Source organism: Poecilia latipinna, unplaced genomic scaffold (assembly GCF_001443285.1).
Source record: "Poecilia latipinna isolate Pla-1442-1.1 unplaced genomic scaffold, P_latipinna-1.0 Scaffold549, whole genome shotgun sequence".
Classification (NCBI taxonomy): domain Eukaryota; kingdom Metazoa; phylum Chordata; class Actinopteri; order Cyprinodontiformes; family Poeciliidae; genus Poecilia; species Poecilia latipinna.
The window spans coordinates 196,065-216,108 of NW_015113165.1; the positions used below are offsets into that span (position 1 = coordinate 196,065).

General features: G+C 39.6%; 2 protein-coding genes across 2 annotated transcripts; both read left to right on the forward strand.

The window, feature by feature from the left end:
* The first annotated feature begins 1,042 nt into the window (after positions 1-1,042).
* LOC106952944 (ADP-ribosylation factor-like protein 14) lies at positions 1,043-3,186 on the forward strand. Its single transcript, XM_015041410.1, has 2 exons — positions 1,043-1,442; positions 2,775-3,186. The coding sequence occupies exons 1-2, from the start codon at positions 1,128-1,130 to the stop codon at positions 3,081-3,083; spliced, it is 624 nt and encodes a 207-aa protein (XP_014896896.1). The 5' UTR covers positions 1,043-1,127; the 3' UTR covers positions 3,084-3,186.
* Positions 3,187-3,591: 405 nt separating this feature from the next.
* Positions 3,592-18,570, forward strand: kpna4 (karyopherin alpha 4 (importin alpha 3)). Its single transcript, XM_015041411.1, has 17 exons — positions 3,592-3,876; positions 6,845-6,889; positions 7,018-7,107; positions 9,685-9,714; positions 9,905-9,957; positions 11,441-11,536; positions 11,832-11,917; positions 13,438-13,524; positions 13,736-13,905; positions 14,601-14,645; positions 14,741-14,872; positions 15,239-15,367; positions 15,944-16,048; positions 16,134-16,205; positions 17,142-17,304; positions 17,391-17,485; positions 17,564-18,570. The coding sequence occupies exons 1-17, from the start codon at positions 3,808-3,810 to the stop codon at positions 17,657-17,659; spliced, it is 1,563 nt and encodes a 520-aa protein (XP_014896897.1). The 5' UTR covers positions 3,592-3,807; the 3' UTR covers positions 17,660-18,570.
* Positions 18,571-20,044: the final 1,474 nt, after the last annotated feature.

The window sequence follows — 20,044 nt, forward strand, 5'->3', positions numbered from 1 at the left end:
TTTATTTGACGTGTGCTCTGATACCCCTAAATAAAATTCACTGCCACTAACCAGATGACTCTGAACTCACCTGGTCAGCAGACGGAGCCCTCCTCTGTGTAATCTAATCCAGCTGTTCTGTGAAGGCCTCTGAGGATTGTTGGAGAACATTAGCGGACAAACGGCATCACAAATTCCAAGGAACACAGCAAGATGTTTAAAGCAGAGATGGGTTATACAACAATATCCTAAGCTTTAAACATATATCTAAATCTTAAGCAACACTTGAACATCAATGTTTAAATACTCTGTGTACAATCTGTTTCTTTGTTTCACCCAAAGAAACATGGGTGAAAAGTTAGCGATGGATCCAAAACGTCTTGGAGCTGTAATGGCTGTAAAACTTCGTTCTACGAAACATTGACTGACTCAGAGCGTCCAAAACACAAACACGCATAACCTTTTTTAGAAACCATGTGACATTTTCCATCCAACTCACAATTACGCCCTTCTTTGTGTTTATGAATCACATGAAATTCCGCTAAAACAAATTTGTGTTTGTCGTTTTAATGAGACGAAATGTGATGAGGTGCTTAACGGTATGAAAGACGGCATGTATCTGGATTTATAGCAAAATTCATACTGGCTAAAAAGCCTCGCGTCACAGATGCTTCCTAACATAAATATGCCTCCTCGTATCTTTCATAACTACTGAAGTCTATTCATACATTTGTTAGATTTCTCAATAATTAAAAACAAATCTCCACCATAAAAGTCTTGTGAGAATTCTAGAAGATCCACTTCCACAAACATACCTTTCTAAACTTACAGCCGCTGCCAGACTTCTCTCATTTAGTGCGACCAAAATATAAATGATGTAAACACTTTGAGAGCAATACAATCTTCTCGTTTCAAGCACAAACTTCCTGTGTGTCCTGGCGCTTAACGACCTGGAACAGGTGCTGGCTGGAGGGATGCATGCCGTCCCTCTTAGCTGCTTCGTCACGTCTGGTATAAATAGTTTTACCGAAAGCAACGCAGTTGCATCCCAACAGAGGGGAGGGATCACTAAGTCCTCATAAGAGACTGGACCTCTCTCACTGAGTGTGCAGACAGAGTAGCTTACATTTAAGCTGTACGCTTCAGACATGGGCACGCATGGATCCAAGCCAAAGAAACAAGTGCAGGTCCTCCTGCTGGGCCTGGACGGCTCGGGGAAGACCACCCTGCTCTACAAGCTCAAGTACAACGAGAGCGTCGCCACGGTTCCCACTGTGGGATTCAACGTGGAGATGCTGGAGACGGACAGGGGCAGCGTGGGACTGACGGTGTGGGACGTCGGGGGCCAGAGGAATATGAGGCCCCACTGGAAGTATTACTTCCTGGACACAGCTGGGCTGGTGTTTGTGGTGGACAGCGGGGATGGGAAGCGGCTGGATGAGGCCCGCAAGGAGCTGCACCAGGTAATGGGACCAGTGAGCATTTGTCCGCTCACTTTTGGCATTTCACACCTAATTATTTCACTAATGTGTGAATAAATTTAAACTACTTAGATTATTAGTGCTGTTTTTTTTAACTATTCATTTGTTGTTTATGCAACAAGTTTTAACTTTCAACACCTAAAATGAGAAAATCTTAGTTTTTGAATGTAAAATCCTATATATGAGATGAAGCAGTGAATCCTTTTCTAAAGTATGTTAATGCACAGAGATGAATCAGTCTCATAATCAAACATAATCACAAATAAAGAAGCAAGATTTTACATATTTCTCAGGATTTAAGGTTCAATTAAGATTACATCTACAATGATTAGCCTTCAAATAATCAGTATGGCAAATAATTGTTTTTATTAATTAAATTAATTTCTATGTACTAATTATTTTAAAAATGACAAATAAACATTAATTGTAATTCTACTTTGCAAATTACATTTACAACTCAAGAGTGGGAGTTTATGAAAGAGAATTTAAAAAAAGATTTATGAGGAGTTTACGATCTCTTAATAGCTTAAAGAAATGGGTTTTATGAGTTAAAAGTTATATTAATTTGAAGAAAGGAACAAGGACAAGGATTTCAGTATTGAAATAAACTTTGAACCATCAGTTTTCATCAGAAGAACCAGAAGTGGTAAAAGTGTAAACAGTGCTTCTCTGGATCAGATTAAGATATTTATGTTCTCTGAAATGATTATTGTTTCCGCATCAAGGTTCTCTCACCTTAGTCCTTCTCTCTGATGAAAGGACAGACATGCAGCTGTGGAGAAAAACAATCCAAAACAAACATTTTTGAAGAACACAGCACAAAATAAGACAAATGTGACCAGATTGTCACTCTCTGGTTCTTTGTGTTACTGTCTGAACATTTCTAAAACCTTGTTAACAGCTAGAGCTTCCAGAGGAGGAGTCATCAGGGGGTAACAGATCAGCCAATCAGAGACAAACTTGAAAAACCATAAACAGCCAAGGAAAAAAAATAAATTCAGTATATTTTTTTCTGTTCTAAATACATAAAATGAGATAATTTATAGGAGAATGTTGACATCTATTGACAACCATTCATGTCAGGTCAAAAACATTAACACGTTGGAGATTCAGGGAGACTTACTGCATAGGTGAGAAGTTGTGACTGGATTTAAACGATTCAGCAAAGGATCTGGAAACAATTATTGTTGTTGGTAAACAATTTTAAAAAGGGCTCATATTACAAAGAATAGAAATATAGCTTCTAAGTGGTCGGATTTATTAAAACTTGGTATTTCACGTCACAATAATAGTGTATTCTCCTTTACATTTTAGATCTTGAGAAACCACAGTCTAAAAGGAGTTCCCCTTGTGATTCTGGCCAACAAACAGGACCTTCCAGGAGCGCTGAGCCCAGAAACACTCTGCCAGAAACTGGACCTGAGGAGAGTGTGTGACGGCAGAGTGTGGTTCATCCAGCCCTGTTCAGCCACCATGGGAGTGGGTCTTGAAGAAGGTTTCAGAAAGATGGTCTATCTAATGAAAAACCCACTGAGACAGACTCAAGAGGACATTAAGATCAAGATGAGGTCGAAAGGATTTAGTTTCACAGTAATCAAAAAAGCTGTTGTCTGTGGCAGCTGATGGTTTTTATGCCTTTTTTTTTTTTTTTTTTTTTTTTTACAAATGTTTTAGGTTTCTAATTTGCAAATGGCGATGAACTTTAGTTTTGTATAGTACATCAATCAATAAAGATTTATATACATATTTATGCTGATTTTTATTGAGTTGGTGATTCGACTCAACCCAAAATATGTAATTTAGTGTTAATGTGTTCTTATGATGTCAGTAGATTGGATAAGAAGACCAAAGAATTTGGACAACTTCCATATAACTTTCACTTTTGAGCTACGAAAATAAATGTACTTTTTAATTTTACTCCAATTTGAAGCACATGATTATTTTCTGAAATATTGGGATGTTTAAATGTTTTAAAAACATTTAAACATCCCATATATATATATATATATATATATATATATATATATATATATATATATATATATATATATATATATATATATATATATAAAAAAGATTGCGTGGGCATTACCCATAAGGTGTGGCGCTCCCACCACCCAGACGTGAGCAGAGAGACCAATGAGAGTGAGGGGGATTTCCCCACCCTTCCTCTACGCCAGAGCGAGGCTGCCCTCCACCACCCGGCATTCCCAGTATGCACCGCGGACAGCAGCAGTAGAAAATAGTCAGCTAACGAAAGGCTACGAAAAGAGAACCAGAAAAGGGGGTAGCTCACCAGCTAAATTCAAGAGCCTAACTCTATTCAACGTTACCCAGAAGCGCTAACATGGCTGACAACGAGAAACTGGACAACCAGCGGCTGAAGAATTTCAAGAATAAGGGCCGAGATTTGGAGGTAAAAGTTGTGCCGCTGATAGGAGTCTCCGCTTACGGTCGGCGCTGCCGCCGCCAACGCTGCTGCGTTCACGGCCACCGTTCGCCTCTCTACTCCGCTGTGACGTCGTTTCTAATTCCCACTCATCGGGGAACTCTGGTGCCTGAACCCGGTCGGGGCCTTCACTTATAACCCAGTGGAGACGGCTGACCTCGCCGTGGAGGTCTCCACGTTTGGGTTTTTGGTTTCGTTATCCCAGCAGACCGCGCTGCTTGTTAAACATGTCAGAAAAGCGTCCGCTGGGTGAGCTAGGCCCGCTGGGGGCATGCTAGCTCAACTGAAGCATATCATTTCCCGATTCCTTTTTGCTCGGTGTCAAATGTAACCCATATAACTAAAAGTATATACAGTAAATGTAAATGTTTAATCTACTGGAATAGAAGTATTCCCCTTATAGCTTTGTTAGCATGACAGCAGATTAACGTCATTTTAGCACTGCAGCAGGCTAACCTGCTTAGCTTGGTAGTAGCTGCAGTTCCACCCATCCCCCGTCCCGATAATCAAAAACAATGGCGGAAACCAGTTAGCTTCTTAGCTGCCCTGTTACGTTGCTGTAAAGTCGGTGTAAATAATTACGTTTTGACTACGTGTTTAAATTGCGTGCGCTTAAATCCCAAATATCTACTTTTTTTCAGTTGGAATGATTGACAGATGAAAGCTAAACATGCTAGCTGTTGTCGGATCAATACATAGCCAGGTGATTTACAGTCAGCTCGGCGTGTCAGGGTCTCATGGAGGCCGGTGGGTGTCGATATTCGTCTAGATCGGCTCACTGGTGGTGTGTATGATTCCGAAATACTCATACATCGTGTTTGACAACTACTTTCTGTCAGTGAGACGGGGCTCAGGGGTCATGTCGTCTTTTAGCGTGGTAGCAACTATACATTGAGGTATGTAAATATTGAACACGCCCTTTATCTCTGAGCAAGCACCTGGTCACCAACCAAAACTATCTGGTCATTTAAATGCCATTAAATGTATAAGTGGCCTTGTGTTTAGACACACATGACTAAATTTAATTCTGGCCACAAGTGAAACACCAGATCAATTATGATTGTTCTGAAATTCACACAACTTGAAATAAAACAGGTCCAATTCAGAATCAGAAATGATGTCGGCAAATAATAAAATACAGTCTTCTCGTATGCAGATTAAAATTCAATACCTACACCCCTAATCAATCCTTGCTGAAGTACAGTGCAGGCCATTTTGGTTTAAAATGTAGTTTAGTGAAAAATCATCCTGATTAATGATTTAATCAGCATTTCAGTTGATTAGATCATTGCCATCATTGTCTTTGAGGCAAACTATTCTCCAGTGGAAGCATGTGGCGGGTCTGTTGAGTTGAGCAAACTGTTGGCAGTGCTGGAAAGGAACGATTCTTTAAACGTCTTACAGAAACGTCTTACAGAACCGGTTCAGTGTGAGCGCGTGTCCGTCTGCCACGACCGACTGAAGAAACATGAGAAGACTCAAAATATAGACTTTCATATCCTTCAGGGATGATATCCCAGCTTCACACTAGTATGCTTTTCCACCAAAGTTTGTAATAAAATGTGCAACATTGTATTACCGATTTTAGTTAAAGCAGAAAAGCAATAATTTTTCCAACTATTGCTACAAAAAACATACTAATTATTACAGTTATTGTAATGTTGTTTATATATTTTGGTATTTATGTGTAGAATTAAACAAAAATAAGCAAAATTTTATAATAAACACTCAAAAGTTACTAATTACAGAGTGACACCAATATACTAAACTGATGCTAGGTTGTGAATTAGTCCAGGTATTTGCATGAGTAGTCAGCCTGCAGCACACTTCTTACCAAACTTATTTATTATATTGATTCACTACATGTAAAGTGAAATATGCAAAGCCTTTATTTCTTATGATTTTTAATGGTTATACCATACAGACAATGAAAATCCAAAGTTCACTGTCAAAAACTTACTGTGAAAAGTAAAGCATATTAATTTCATAGAAAGCTGAGTGAAAGGAAAACTTGTGGAAGGTAAAGGTGCATCACCAACAAGGATAACTACAGCTTGGATGATTTTTTTTTAAATCCAAATCTACTCCATAATTTGGGGGGATTCACAAGGAGTCGACATCTAAAGAGACAAATCCCACATGGGCTACAAACATCATATTCCTCATGCCACGCCAATTCTGAACCAAAGACAAACGTCAGGAGCGTTTCTCCTGGTCTGAGGAGAAAAAGAACTGGACTGTTGCTCAGGGGTCCAAAGTTCTGTTTTTAGGTGAAAATAAAGTTTTCATTTCTCTGGGCTGCCATCACAGCTCAGCAGAACCACAGGCCGATCGCCTCCATGCCATGCCGCACTGATGCAGTAAATTCATGCAAGCGGAGCCCCATTAATATAATGAATGCATCGAAGAGAACATACTTTTCAGAAGCCTAACATTTCTGTTTCTAATTTTAGAGTTAGACTTTCTGAAAAGGGTGTCGACAAACTTAAAATGTTCACAATAATCAAGTTTCTCGAGCTGTTCCTGTAGCTCCATGCAGTCGAGGAAAGTTCCCATCACCTTTTTGGTTTCTCTTGCTTCACATGAAGAAAACTTTAAACCATAGATACATAAAACTATTAAAAACCTCAATATACTTTATTTACGTTTGCACTGGGTAAATATTAATTGACAACTGTTGTCAATACGTATTTTAGACTCGTTCAGTCTTTGCGGTGGAGTCGTATCTAAATCATAGAAATTCATCTGTTATTGCAGATTAAAATATTTACTAAGTGAAAATATCCCGTCTCAAGTTGCAATAGGTCATTATGGCTTCGTATGCCGTGTCCAGCTGTAGAGTTTAACTTTGCTGTACGATCAGTGATTTTGTATCATTTTTACTTTTATTGGTTGAGATTCTTCTTGCAGTCTAATGTTCATATGTTTTCTGCAGACCATGAGACGACAGAGGACCGAGGTAGTGGTGGAGCTCAGAAAGGTAATCTCTCGGTCTTATTGCATCGCCAACTAAAACTACCCAGTTAGACAGTTTTCTGTGTCTAATCTGAGAGCTTATAAATATTTCAGAGTTTTTATTAAGTACTTACTCTGTTCGTTTCGCCGCAGCACAAAAGAGATGAGCACCTCCTGAAGAGGAGGAACGTTCCCCACGAAGACGTGTGCGAGGACTCCGATGTTGATGGAGATTTCAGATCAGTACGTTTTTTTATTTTTTATTTCTCTGTTTTCAGTCTGGTCGTTGTCTAAAAATCCACTCAACAATTTTTGTCTTAATATTTGAATTTGTGCTGCTCATGTGAGGCTTCTTTGGTACTTTGAGAATACATCACTGTTCAGAAATAATCTCATGAGATTTACCGACGTAATCAAAGTGTAAAGTGTAGCCAACCTCGTCCCTCTTGTTCACGTTTAAATTATTCCTTTGTGGACGTTGTGAACGGTCTATAAAAACAGACTGAAATCATAGGTATTAATAATCAGTTTTCCTTTTTTGGGTGTTAAGTTTACCATCAGAACTTGAACTATTCACTGTATACTGTTTTTAGGGATTATTTCCACCAAATAGTATTCATTTGTACTAGAGTTGTGCAATGTATCGAATTTCTATCATTTTCGCAGCATCAAAAGGAATCACAAAGGCAGCAATATTTAGTCAGCTAATATTTTAAGTCACATGCATTACTACTGCATGCCAATGGTATATTTGGCCAGATGAAGGGGATTTAGCTGCACAATCAGTACAGATTGAAGTGACTGAGCTGAGTAGTGGGGTGAAGAAGAGAAGAGAGAGGAAAATGGAGATAATTGTGACAGTTTTTGCCAATTATGCTAATCTTCCAGTTTTTTTAAATATTGCGCAGCCCTAATTTTGCTGTTGCATCATAAAACCGTCCGTGGCCGTCTTTCAGAACATGCAGTCGAGGCGAACATCAGAGCGGTCTGTGTTGCACACTAAAAATGTCACGGGGTGGCGGGGGAGGAGGGAGATCGATCAGGACTCCCACCTTCAGTAAAGGTCTCTGGGTTTGGTGGCATTGTGGGATTAAAATGTCCACTCAGCTGTTGAGAGTCAATCACTGTAACTACTTTACGGTGCTGAAGGCTGCTTTTGGCAGTATATCAGCAAAAGCCCACTGGTCAGACTCGGTGAGAGGCTTTAGAGAGGCCTTGTCCCTGCTGTGGGAATGTTGAAAGGCGTCTACAGTAATGCCTGGGTTATTTTTTCTGACACATTTGTTTTTATTCATAAATCTTTTTTTTTTTTTTTTGCTTTATGGAACTTTTCTGCCAGGCAAACACTTGAGTCACCTGCAAACATAATCATTGCGTTCTGTGACTTAAGGTGGCTGCGGCTTCGGCTAACAAGCCGCTGGTTAGTTTTTGTAAAGTGTAAATATATCGCAGGTAAAGTGTAAATTTAGCACCTTTTGGCTGGATAATGTTCATCTTCTCCATTGGCTCACTTCTGTTGTCAACTCGTACGATGCTGTTTTCATTCTGTGCTAAAAGGCTTGTCACTACTACTATAAATTTCAGACAAAGGTCTTAAATTTCAGTGTTGACGGTCTTAAACAGGTTGTTGTGTTTACCTGAATCTCTTAGCGCATTGTCTGTTTGAAGTAATGGTTTCAAATGACCAATCTGACTGGAGGACGTTTCATTTGCACGCTAACAACCAGTAATATAAAATATTATATCTATCTTCTGCACATAGTCTGATTTAACGAGTTCAAACGTAATAAGAGTTTAGTGACTCAAACGGGAAACATAACCCCAATAAGTGAACAAGGGTCTAATATGAATCCTCAGACAACGTCATATTTCTAGATGAAATCACTGGTGACTTTTGATCATTTTATAGTCACCATCATAATTCCTCAGGAATACTTAACTACCAGGAGAAATAAACTGATTTTCAGCAGTATTTTTGTTATATGGGTAGGCAGAGTAGAAATGGAAACAAGTTTGTGTAAAATTGGGGTGTGAATGGATCCTAGAACTCTGTCAGATGGCAGCAATCTGATCTAAAAGAGAGAAGTCGAGGTCAGTGGGTGATAAAAGCTGAGTATCCCCGCAGCCTTAAAAAGTGTTAAGTTCATGCATCTAAAATTAAGGCCTCTAAAATGTCTCAAATTAATTTTTAAAAAGTTGACCTTAAATACTTTAATCACGATTCTTAAATTTTGCATTGACAGAACTATTTAATCTCGTATATATATATATATTATTTTCTCGCTGGAGTTTTCAGTCAGGCAAATGTTTGGGTCGCACTAAGACGTCTTAATTTCATGCTATGACTCAAGACGGTTGAGGCTACCGCTAACTAGCTGCTAATAAACCCTAGCTAGCTTTGTGGGTTTATCACGAGTAAGTGCAAATTTGTCACTAGTTGGCTGGAAGAAATTTGTACATTTCTGTGGAGATATAGGTCTTAAATTCAATTCATAAGTCTTGAAAAGGCATTAAAAAGTCTTAAAATTGACTTGGTAAAACCTGTAGAAACTCTATAAAAAGGACGATTAAGGTGCCCTGTATTTGGTGAAGTTTGGTGTAGAAAACATCTGTTGAAGCGAAACGTCAGTGATGTTTATGTGTCTGTGCTCCTCATTAGCTTATAATATGCAAAACGTCAAGAGGCCTTCTTTGTTCACTATTTGTCAGTAAACGCACCATGACGACCTTTCAAGCTTCCCTCTTATTCTGGTGTTTAATGTTTAACACGTTTTATTTTACATCTCTTCTGAAGCTAATCTCTGTAATCTTCTTTTGCAGCAAAACACCTCTCTTGAAACAATAGTACAAGTAAGTTTTCAATATTTTAAATTCATTTCTGGGTTATTCAGTCAGGCATTTTTAAACATGCAGCAACGTTGGAATATTTTAAAACTGTTCAAATCAGTGCCAGTAGGAAATTGTATTGCGCCTTTTAAATCGATGTATTTATTTCTTTTAAATGCAGTACTGCTCATATAGTTGCTATGTTGACTTGCAGAATGCCACCAGTGATAACCAGGGCATCCAGCTGAGTGCTGTTCAGGCTGCCAGGTAAGGAAACGCAGCTCATGTCTGTTTACATTTCTACTGTTAGCATATCATTAAATTATTCTTGTACGATTACACAGTAAGATATTTTTACCAAAGCAGTCTGAAAACTAAATGAAGATATTTCAGGATTTATGTTTCTGTTCAGTTGATGTTTGGTCTAAAAAGTCACATGTTGCACATTATAGTTAAAAACAAGCAGGACTTTGCAGCCATTTAACTTCACTGATCATCCTGCTGAGGGTTTGTTTGCCATGTAAAAAGAGTTTTTGCTCGACTGTAACAATGATTCACATCTGCCACGCAGGTGTATTTATAAGCTGCTGATTCTGCACTTGGACACCATCGCTTTTATTTTCAGCAAGCCTTTTGGTTATGGCTGATTGGCTCTTGTAAAATGGTGTTTCAGTGTTGCAGTCTCAGAGCCTGACAGTTTTTCCCAACCCAGCAGTCAGACTCATCTGTTTAATGGATGCTGGAAAAGGCCATGCATTTCTCTCATGTCGCCCTTTAGAAGGGGAGCGGAAAGCTGCCAAAATTCATAATCGGATCAATCTCCTTCACATTTCAGGAGTTTTTTGTTTTTTTGTCTTTTCTATAATGCTATGCTGTTGATGATTTGGTTTTGTTGTTTTGAGTTCTAAAAACAGAGCTCATAAACATTGTCTAACAGAACAGATGGGTTTCAGAAATGCTGTTAACTTTGACCACACTGCAAAAACACAAAGTCTTACCAAGTAGTTTTAGTCTCGTTTCTACTACTAATATCTTGGTACAATTGAAATGAGACAAAACTAACTTACAGGTAACTTTTTTAGCAAAAATAGAAGCTTGTTTTCAATAACTAATTCCTTAATATTGATTTTTTTAAAAAGTATGAATCTGCAGGCAGATTATTTCACATAAACAATACAGTTTCCCATGTTAAAAAGTGAGCTAATCTGCCAGCAGAACTAGTCACCATGTCAGAGTGTCTTGGGTTAAATCAGGACGAAACATTTGCTAAACCCAGTAGCAAATCATCAACCCTGATGATTCTGGTAGCCGTTTCTCTGTTGTGATGTTTGCTTTATGCAGGACAAGCAGCTTAAATTTATGCATTTAAGCCGCTTTAAAGCTGTAATTTTATTTTTTAAACTTTTTTAATACTTTGACTTGCACTCAGACTCAACTTGAGACAGTTGAGACTATCGATAAACTATCTGCTAATAAACCTTTGCTAGCTAAAGGAAAGCAAAGGTAGAGCTAGCTAGCTTTTTTACAGCCACTTTGGATAAATGTAAATCTACATTTATCAGTCGGCTGGAGGATGATCGTCTTCACCATTGGCTCACTTTTCTTACCAACCCAAATTATTTATGTGTTTTCCATTTTCTTTTGTACATTTATGTTGTGATAAAAGACTTATTTTCAATTCCTAATGATCTGAAAAAGTCTTGAATGTGCGTTGGTGAAACCTGCATAAACCCTGTTTGTAATTTCACAGGAAGCTGTTGTCCAGTGACCGTAATCCTCCCATAGATGACCTGATTAAGTCTGGGATCCTTCCCATCCTGGTGCACTGCCTGGACAGAGATGACAAGTAAGCTAGCTGCTTTTCTGTCTGCGCATCTGCCTGCAGTAATGACTCATGCTTTATTTTCCTTCCCTCCAAGTTTGTGTTAATTATAGTCAAGGTTAGCCTCATTCCTTGGTCCTGTTCAGTGTTATGCAGATGAGCTGCTTGGATTTCGTCTGACTCATCCGAACAGTTCTGCTGTTATGCAAAAGTGCTCTAGTTTTTCCAAAGAAAGTCAGCGACTAATCATCCTGCTGATATTGTCGAACTCTGCTGCCTAGTCCCACCTCATCAATCGGTCCATCTTGTTCCCCTGCAGCCCGTCTCTGCAGTTTGAAGCAGCCTGGGCTCTAACCAACATCGCGTCGGGTACCTCAGAGCAAACCCAAGCTGTGGTTCAGTCCAGTAAGTTCAATTCTGCCACAGACATCAAATCCTTTTATTTCCACATTGTTTGATTTGTTCGGATGAACAATAGGATCGACCCGGAGAAAGTTTGTCTGTGTTTTTAATTCTCCCAGGGTAGAAGGAAAATCACAGTATTTATACTGATATTTGTAGAAACAGTATGACAGATTTTTTATTTATTTTTTTAAACTCTGCTAATTACGCTCTAAAAGTGATATCCCACCCATATCTAACGTAGTTGAGAGATTTTTGGGATTGTTGCTGTTTGGAAATTAGGTTTCCAACCAAAAATGAACAGAGGGTTTATCTTTTAATAATTTGTCACCCTGAAGCTTTTGACCAACTGTTATTTCCACGATTCGTTTCATTTCTGGAAACTGCATAAAAAGCAGATTTTCTGCAGGATCTTATAACCTTCAGTTTAGTTATATTATTTGTAAATCTTTACCTTTTCTTTTTTTGATATGTCCATATTTTCCACACTGACTTTTTAACGAATTCAGTTGCTTCTTGAATAGGGATGCAAATAAGGGTTTGTTCTGAAAATGAAAATGGTTTAATTCCGGTTTAGAGAATTGAGGTCAAAACATTATAATTCAAACATTAAAATATCACCCACTATGAGCTTCTTGGTCATGATGAAATGGAGATTTAATATTTACTCCTAAACCAAACCCCACCGTCTGTATTTGCTGTGAAGTTTACTTTATATACTTAGAAGTTAAAATTAAGCAACCCCAAGTGTAAATATCATGGTGACGCATGAAAGATGAGTTGAAACAAAATCATATGGACCTGGCTTAACTTGTTAAGTGATTTCAATATAATATGCAAACTAATTTGTTTTCTGAATTAAGAAACTGTGTGGGCTTTAAAGGGTCTTAATATCTTCTATTGACTTCCTAAAACTTGGAGAAACCCTGGAAAATATGTAGTAATTTTCAAAATATGGCTCATAGATTTGATTCCTGGCCTAATGCATGAGTTTCTCTTTGGACACCGAAACCTACTGCATGGATTAATTTTTAAAAGGAACCTCATAAATTTTTACCTGAAGAGTTTAGCTTTTTCTTATCATGTCACAGCTCTGCAGGTAGCACCATGTTAACGATGCTGGTGGGGTTATTAGTGCTGGATTGTCCTGCGGTTCCGAGTGAATCCAATGGGAAAATCTGATGTTGAAACACTGCAGGCGGCTCGTTAGATAATGATTGCATGTCTAAACCATATACTTGGTTTCAAGCAGCCTGTTTGAAGTGTTTAACTTGCCAGAAGCTACTCTGAGGTGTGAATGATAAAGTAACGGCTCTTTTAAGCAGAACTTTCAAAAGATATTGAACCCAACCTGAAGTAGACGTGTGTTTATTAGCCGTTCGGTTCTCCTCTGCAGACCTATAACTATGTAAACAAGACTTACATCTTCTGAATTAAGCTAGAATATACTTTTTGCTTTGGCATGTCTGTGTAAAGACTTGTGTACTCAGACTTCTGTCTTCATCACAATCTGTTTTGTGAAGACGCCGTGCCGCTGTTCTTGAGGCTGCTCCACTCTCCTCACCAGAATGTGTGTGAACAGGCCGTCTGGGCCCTGGGAAACATCATCGGTGAGTAACCACTGACTTCATCCTGTTCTCTGTTCACAAAGATTATGATGAGAAAACACGCATTTTATATTTGACAAAGGATGTCAGAAGGTGCAGCGTTTCCAAGCCGTATCGTTGTGCTCGTCCAAACCAAAGCAACCTGCCTGCAAGTGTTTTTTTGTTTGTTTGTTTGTTTTTTTTAACTTATTATGGTTCCTGTACATGTACTCAGGTGACGGCCCACAGTGCAGAGACTATGTGATTAGCTTGGGAGTGGTCAAGCCCCTGCTATCCTTCATCAGCCCCTCAATCCCCATCACCTTCCTCCGCAACGTCACCTGGGTCATGGTCAACCTGTGCCGCCACAAGGACCCCCCACCTCCGATGGAGACGATCCAAGAGGTGTGTGTGTGTGTGTGGGTGTGTGTGTGTGTGTGTGTGTGTGTGTGTGTGTGTGTGTGTGTGGAGATAAAATATGGATTTGGGCCGAGTGATGTCACTTAAAAATAAAATCTGACCTTTTTTTTAAATACCAAATTTGATTTCTGATTTTAATCAAATTTTTTCCCTCACTTTTTTCCTTAAAAAATATATGTATAAATGACAGAAAATATCTTAAAAACCGGCTTTTATTTCGATCATTTTTCCTTTGAGTCAACTTGAATGCTTGTCAAACAAAATGGCAATTTTTGGGTGAACTAACATCACTCTGAACTATGGAGACCCAAGGAATTTATAAATGAGTAAAAATCCAATTTTTCCAAAAATTAAATCTTCAAAAATGGGAAAATTTGATAAATTGATATAACCGTTATCACCCAACCTTTGTGTGTTTATAGGCACAATTATTTTGTTGCTTATCGGGACGACATTATTTTTTGTGGAAGTATTTTTTTGGGAAATATCTGTTTTATTTCAGAGACCCTGCAAATGGTGAATATTTTTATTTATGTTGCAAGAGCTCCTAACTGGTTTATCTGCAGGTCTCAGTCCTTTAAAGGACACCACAGCTTCACGTGAAAAGATTGAGTTGTGATCATGATTAATTTCTGTTAATCACCTGGTGAAGTTATAATCAAAGCGTTACTTATTTCCAGATCCTGCCTGCTCTCTGTGTGCTGATCCACCACACTGACGTCAGTGTAAGTAACAAATTAGTATTTTTATTTTTATTTTCTAAACCATTACAGATCAGAAGAGCAGCATAGAAAAATCATCTATTTTTTATTCTTTCCAGATCTTGGTGGATACTGTCTGGGCTCTGTCTTACCTGACGGATGCTGGGAACGAGCAGATCCAAATGGTCATCGACTCTAGCATCGTTCCTCACCTGGTACCGTTGCTCAGTCATCATGAAGTTAAAGTTCAGGTATGAAGAAGAACCAAGATGGTTTAGAGTCTACCATGTACCATGTACCAATCCTAGGCACAGCGCTGACAGACGGCGCCCCCTGCTGCTGCCTGGAACATGATGCACACTCCTTATACATTTGGGATGTTTGGCTGTCAGGCGAAAAATCAGCTGCTGTATCATAACTATTTAAATAGAAGCATTCTGTTCACAAAGTGTTGGGTTGTTCTTTATTCACTAGAAACTCCAACATTAGTCAGATCTGAACAGTTATTTCTGCTTCTTAAAAAACTTTGCAGCAACTTTACTTCTCTTCTCACTGCAACTACTTTCACACCTCCTCATCCTGTAAGTTTGTGTTTTTCGGTTCCTCTCCACATCCAGACCGCTGCGCTGAGGGCCGTCGGTAACATAGTGACCGGGACAGACGAGCAGACGCAGGTGGTCCTCAACTGCGACGCCCTCAGCCACTTCCCATCGCTCCTCACTCACCCCAAAGAGAAGATCAACAAGGTAAAAACCTGTCTCGTTTTCACGCCACACCGACAATCGTTGGAAAAACTCCACCTTTGGTATGGAAGTGATGAAATCTGAGACTTTGTGCAGGTGTGATTGTCATGTGTGAGAGGTTAGGGAGTAGTATTAGATAGCCAGTAGACTAGCCAGCAGGAAGATTTGTGAGGATGAAGACGGCGAAGAAGACCGGCCACTGTAGTCAGTGACAGATCAGGGTGGGCGGGGTTTAGCTGTGTGTGTCAGAGTGAATGTGTGTTCTCACGGGTCGGAGGAGTAAAGGGTGCTGAGAAATCTCTGCTGATATCGGAGTGCATCTGAGACCAGTCAGTAAAAAAACGAGGCCTCTTTTGTGACTGGACGATGATTAGAGCCTCAAATCACCCAACTCCCCACCCACAAGCACGCTCGTCTCAACCAGAGGTCAACTCATCCGGGTTGACCTCTGGATTCTGATCCACCTCATAAACACTTTTTATGAGTTTTAATTTTTTTGCAAGCCTTTGAACAGTTTATAAGTAGCATGTGACCAGTCTGTCAGGATTCATTCCTGTATTTGAACTCCTTGTCCTGTAGGAGGCAGTGTGGTTCCTGTCCAACATCACAGCTGGCAACCAGCAGCAGGTGCAGGCCGTCATTGATGCAAAGCTGGTTCCCATGATCATCCACCTGCTCGACAAGGTGCGGATCGTTTGCTTTGTTGTTGGGAAGACAATTTTAAATAAAAAATAAAATATGGTGCTTATGTTGAATCTATTCATTTCAGGGTGACTTTGGGACTCAGAAAGAAGCAGCCTGGGCCATCAGTAACCTGACGATAAGTGGGAGGAAAGATCAGGTAAAATGTCGTTGCTCATGTTAATACTTGTCCCTGTTGATTTTTTTTTTTTTTTTTACAAAACACCTACAGGCTCTCATTGATGCAAAGCTGGTTTGACAGCCTGGTGTGTTTCTCTGTTGAGTTAAAAAAAAAGTTAATTTTACAGAAAACGCATACGTTCATTCTGTAATTTAAGCAGTTTTATCAATTAACTTTGATTATAGCATACAGTTTTTCTCAGAAAATCTGAATGCCTTGTACCAATAAGAATTATTTAAATTATGTTATGGCCTGTATCAGGGGTTGTCACTGATTTTAAGGTCATGAATGTCTGTAAAGGGCCAGTTGTGGCAGAATGAAACTACCTATTAACAAACTTCAAATATTATAGCTTTATCTGCATAAAAAAGATGTTAAAAAAACAATTCTGAGAATGAAGTCATATGATTGACTTCATTTTCATAATATTGTGACTTGTCGTAATTTTATGACTTTGCTCTCATATTACTACGGCTTTATTCTCATACTGTTTCGACTTTATGTTCGTACGAGTTTAGGTTTGTAATATTCCGACTTTATTTTTGTGATTTTGTTTATTTTTTCTTAGTATGGCCCAGATACTCTCTAGACTCTAGATAGCAACTAAAGTATTTATGTAGGGCTGGATGTGACACATGTACGCAATCACATACAGGACTGACTGACATGCTTGGGTCAACGCTGAAAAAGATGGTGCACAGTACTAATTTTGTACATATTAATGGAAAGTTGAGTGGAAGGAAAACATGTACACCCAATTGTGGTAACTAAACATTTTTAGATGCACCTGTGTGTTTGAAAAAGTTATTGATAAATATAAATATTGTAGTTGCCATAATACACTTTGAAAGTGAATATAAATGAGTTCTTCGCATACAAAGACTTATTCCTCGTCTGAAATGTGTCGTCCCACAGGTGGCCCACCTCATAGAGATGCAGGTGATCCCTCCGTTCTGCAACCTGCTTACAGTTAAGGACGCTCAGGTCGTGCAGGTCGTTCTCGACGGCCTCAGTAACATCCTGAAAATGGCCGACGACGAGGCGGAAACTATTGCCAATCTCATTGAAGAATGCGGAGGTACGTTCAGCAGCCGCCGTTATCTCTGCACAGCTTTTGTTTTCATTTTAAACGTGGGATCACCTTTGACCTTTTATGTTCTGCAGGGCTGGAAAAAATTGAGCTTCTGCAAAATCATGAAAATGAAGATATCTACAAATTGGCATATGAAATAATAGATCAGTACTTCTCATCCGATGATGTAAGTGACAAAAGCTTTTTATTTTGTTGTTTTGTTTTTTTTCGCTGCTGACGGTCCGTTTCTCTGTTGCTTGTTCAGATTGACGAAGACACCAGCCTGGTCCCAGACGCCATCCAAGGCGGGACTTTCGGCTTCAACGCAGCCAACGTGCCAGCCAAGGGGTTCCAGTTCTAGACGTCACCCTGGGGGGGTTTATTCTGGAGTTTTGTTCGCGATGCAGCACCCTGTTCAACATAAACCAATTAGGAGAGAAAGAGCGAGAGAGAGCGAGTGTGAGAAATTCGATCCATTGTGCTTGGCTCGTGGGATCCATGGCTGCATCTTATCTGAGAGAGAAAAATATGTGGATTTCATTTGGCATTCCAGGGGGAAACCAGCCCAAATGAAGTTTGAGATGGCGAGTGGGTGCGAGTGAGAATGAGTGGCTACATGTTGCAAATGAATAAATAAAAAAAAAAAAAAAAGGGGAAAAAAATTTTAAAAGAAGCAAAACATCTACATCGATTGCGTTGAGAAGACACGCTGACGCAACTTCTGTTTTTATCGGAGCCGCCGCCGTCGACTTCCGGGAAAACTTCAAACGACGGAAAGAAAAGAAAAAACAAACCTTGGATGTGGATGGGAACCGTGGACACTTACCAATAGGAAATCAAGACATCTTGAAATATCTCGAGAAAAAAGCAGAAATGAATATAATTATGAACAGAGATGAAACACAAATCATCACAATTCTGCAATTCCCCCCCCCCTCCGCCACGAGAGGGCGCCACCTAGCCCCTCTCACCCCAACCAATCGGCCACGTCTATCAGACACGAGTGTGAATGGACTCATTGTGTATGAATGTCTGGACTCAGCGCAGAGGAGCCAGGTTCATCTCCTAACGAGAATGCCCTCTGATTGGGCGACCATCCTCAAGCCCCTTCCACCCCGCTGCCCCCTCACCTGTCTCTCCTCGAATGGGCGGGGCCAGGAGTCCGACTGAACGTATCGCGTGTGCGAGAGAATGGACGGATGAGTTGTGTGTGTGTGTGCGGGCGTGACTGGGAAAGTGCGCGTGTCTGGATGAGAGCGCATGCGGAGGCGGGAAAAAGACAAAAAAACCGACGACATCTTGAAGAGAAACGCAACACAGTACCGCAAAGGTCGCAGGAAAAATAATTTCTGCCTTCTGAACGAGGCCGATCCTCAAAGAACTTTGGAAAATGGAAAAAATAAATCATCACAAAGATTAATATTTGTTTTTTGTTCAGAATTATTATTTAGTATTAATTGACACTGGACATTGTTTCTGGGAAGCGTGGAGGAGCAGCAGCAGCGCATCGAATTAAGATGCTTTTGGGCTTTTCTTTTTGCCTCCAGTGTGTTCCTCTTTTCTTTTTTTTTTTAAATTAATTTTCAGCTTTTAGTTCCACCGCTTTTCTGTAAAGGTGAATGACGATGACCGTCTTATTCCATCCTTCCACCTGAACGCCAGACGTGAGCTTGATGCTGTGAAACCCGTGAACCAACCAGATCCTCCTGTAACCTCCTCACCTTTTCTTCATTTCGCAGCGTAGATCACCGCTTCGGAGTGCTGTCGCCACAGCTTTTGAGCACCGCCACGGGAGAACAAATCGATGGTCACGTCTCGTAGGATTATGAATCATAACCCTTGCATGTACCTAGCACAGTTATTTTTAGGGTAATTTTAGTTTCCTTAGGCTGTGAATACAGTGAAATTTTCATTTTGAGTAATACTGTGCTTAAATGTTACATGTGTCCCTTTGCCCACCCCCTTCCCCCACGCCCCACCCTCCTTTCTGCTCACTATTGTCAAATTTACTAAATAATCTGTATGGTTTTGCACATGTACTGCAAAGTGAGGCCTGGGTGAGTTGGTGGGCTCTGACCCGCCGCCGACCGCTTTACATTATGCATCACTCAGCCACAGTCTTTGTTGTCTTTCTAAAGTGAACTAATTATACTTTTTAGTGCTATTTGAGAATATAATTACTTTATTTCAGGAGCAGCAGTTGACGAATCTGCTGATGTATCTCAGCTTGACTTAGAGGGGATTTAACCTCGCTCCTCAAAAGGTCAAAGGTGTCCCATGTGTCAGACTGGAGCTGTTCAAAGCGGGTTTACCTGAATAATAAATAAACCCGTGAACAAGTTTGCTGTAACTTAAGTACCTTGCAGTCCTCTCCCTTTACCCCTTTTTGCTCTTCTACAAGCTAAATGTACAAGCTTAACCTCTTTTTTTTTTTTGTTTTGTTTTTTGTTAACTTCAAACACTGTAGTAATGATTATACATTGTGCTCATAAACCTTCTGTTGAACATAGGGGTACATTTTTTTTTTTTGTTTTTGTTTTTTGCAGCATTCCTTGTTAGCAAAGTGGTTTCAAATCTTAAAATGATGACCTGAAAGAATGGAGAAAGCCTAAAAACCTTTTTTTTTCCCAGGGAGAAATGAAGGTTAAAGGACAGGTTGTCTTCATAAAAATAAATAGTGAAACCCAAAGTGAGAGACTGAGTGTGGGTGTGTGTGTGTGCTCCCTTTGTGAAAAATCTAGACTAG

What these genes read in the sequence shown, in the direction of transcription:
- LOC106952944 (XM_015041410.1), top strand. Translation starts at nt 1,128, where the DNA reads ATGGGCACGCATGGATCCAAGCCAAAGAAACAAGTGCAGGTCCTCCTG. An exon ending in CCCGCAAGGAGCTGCACCAG is followed by an intron (nt 1,443 to 2,774) that starts GTAATGGGACCA and finishes TTTACATTTTAG; the next exon opens with ATCTTGAGAAACCACAGTCT.
- kpna4 (XM_015041411.1), top strand. Translation starts at nt 3,808, where the DNA reads ATGGCTGACAACGAGAAACTGGACAACCAGCGGCTGAAGAATTTCAAG. An exon ending in CTCTTGAAACAATAGTACAA is followed by an intron (nt 9,715 to 9,904) that starts GTAAGTTTTCAA and finishes GTTGACTTGCAG; the next exon opens with AATGCCACCAGTGATAACCA. An exon ending in TGCCTGGACAGAGATGACAA is followed by an intron (nt 11,537 to 11,831) that starts GTAAGCTAGCTG and finishes GTTCCCCTGCAG; the next exon opens with CCCGTCTCTGCAGTTTGAAG.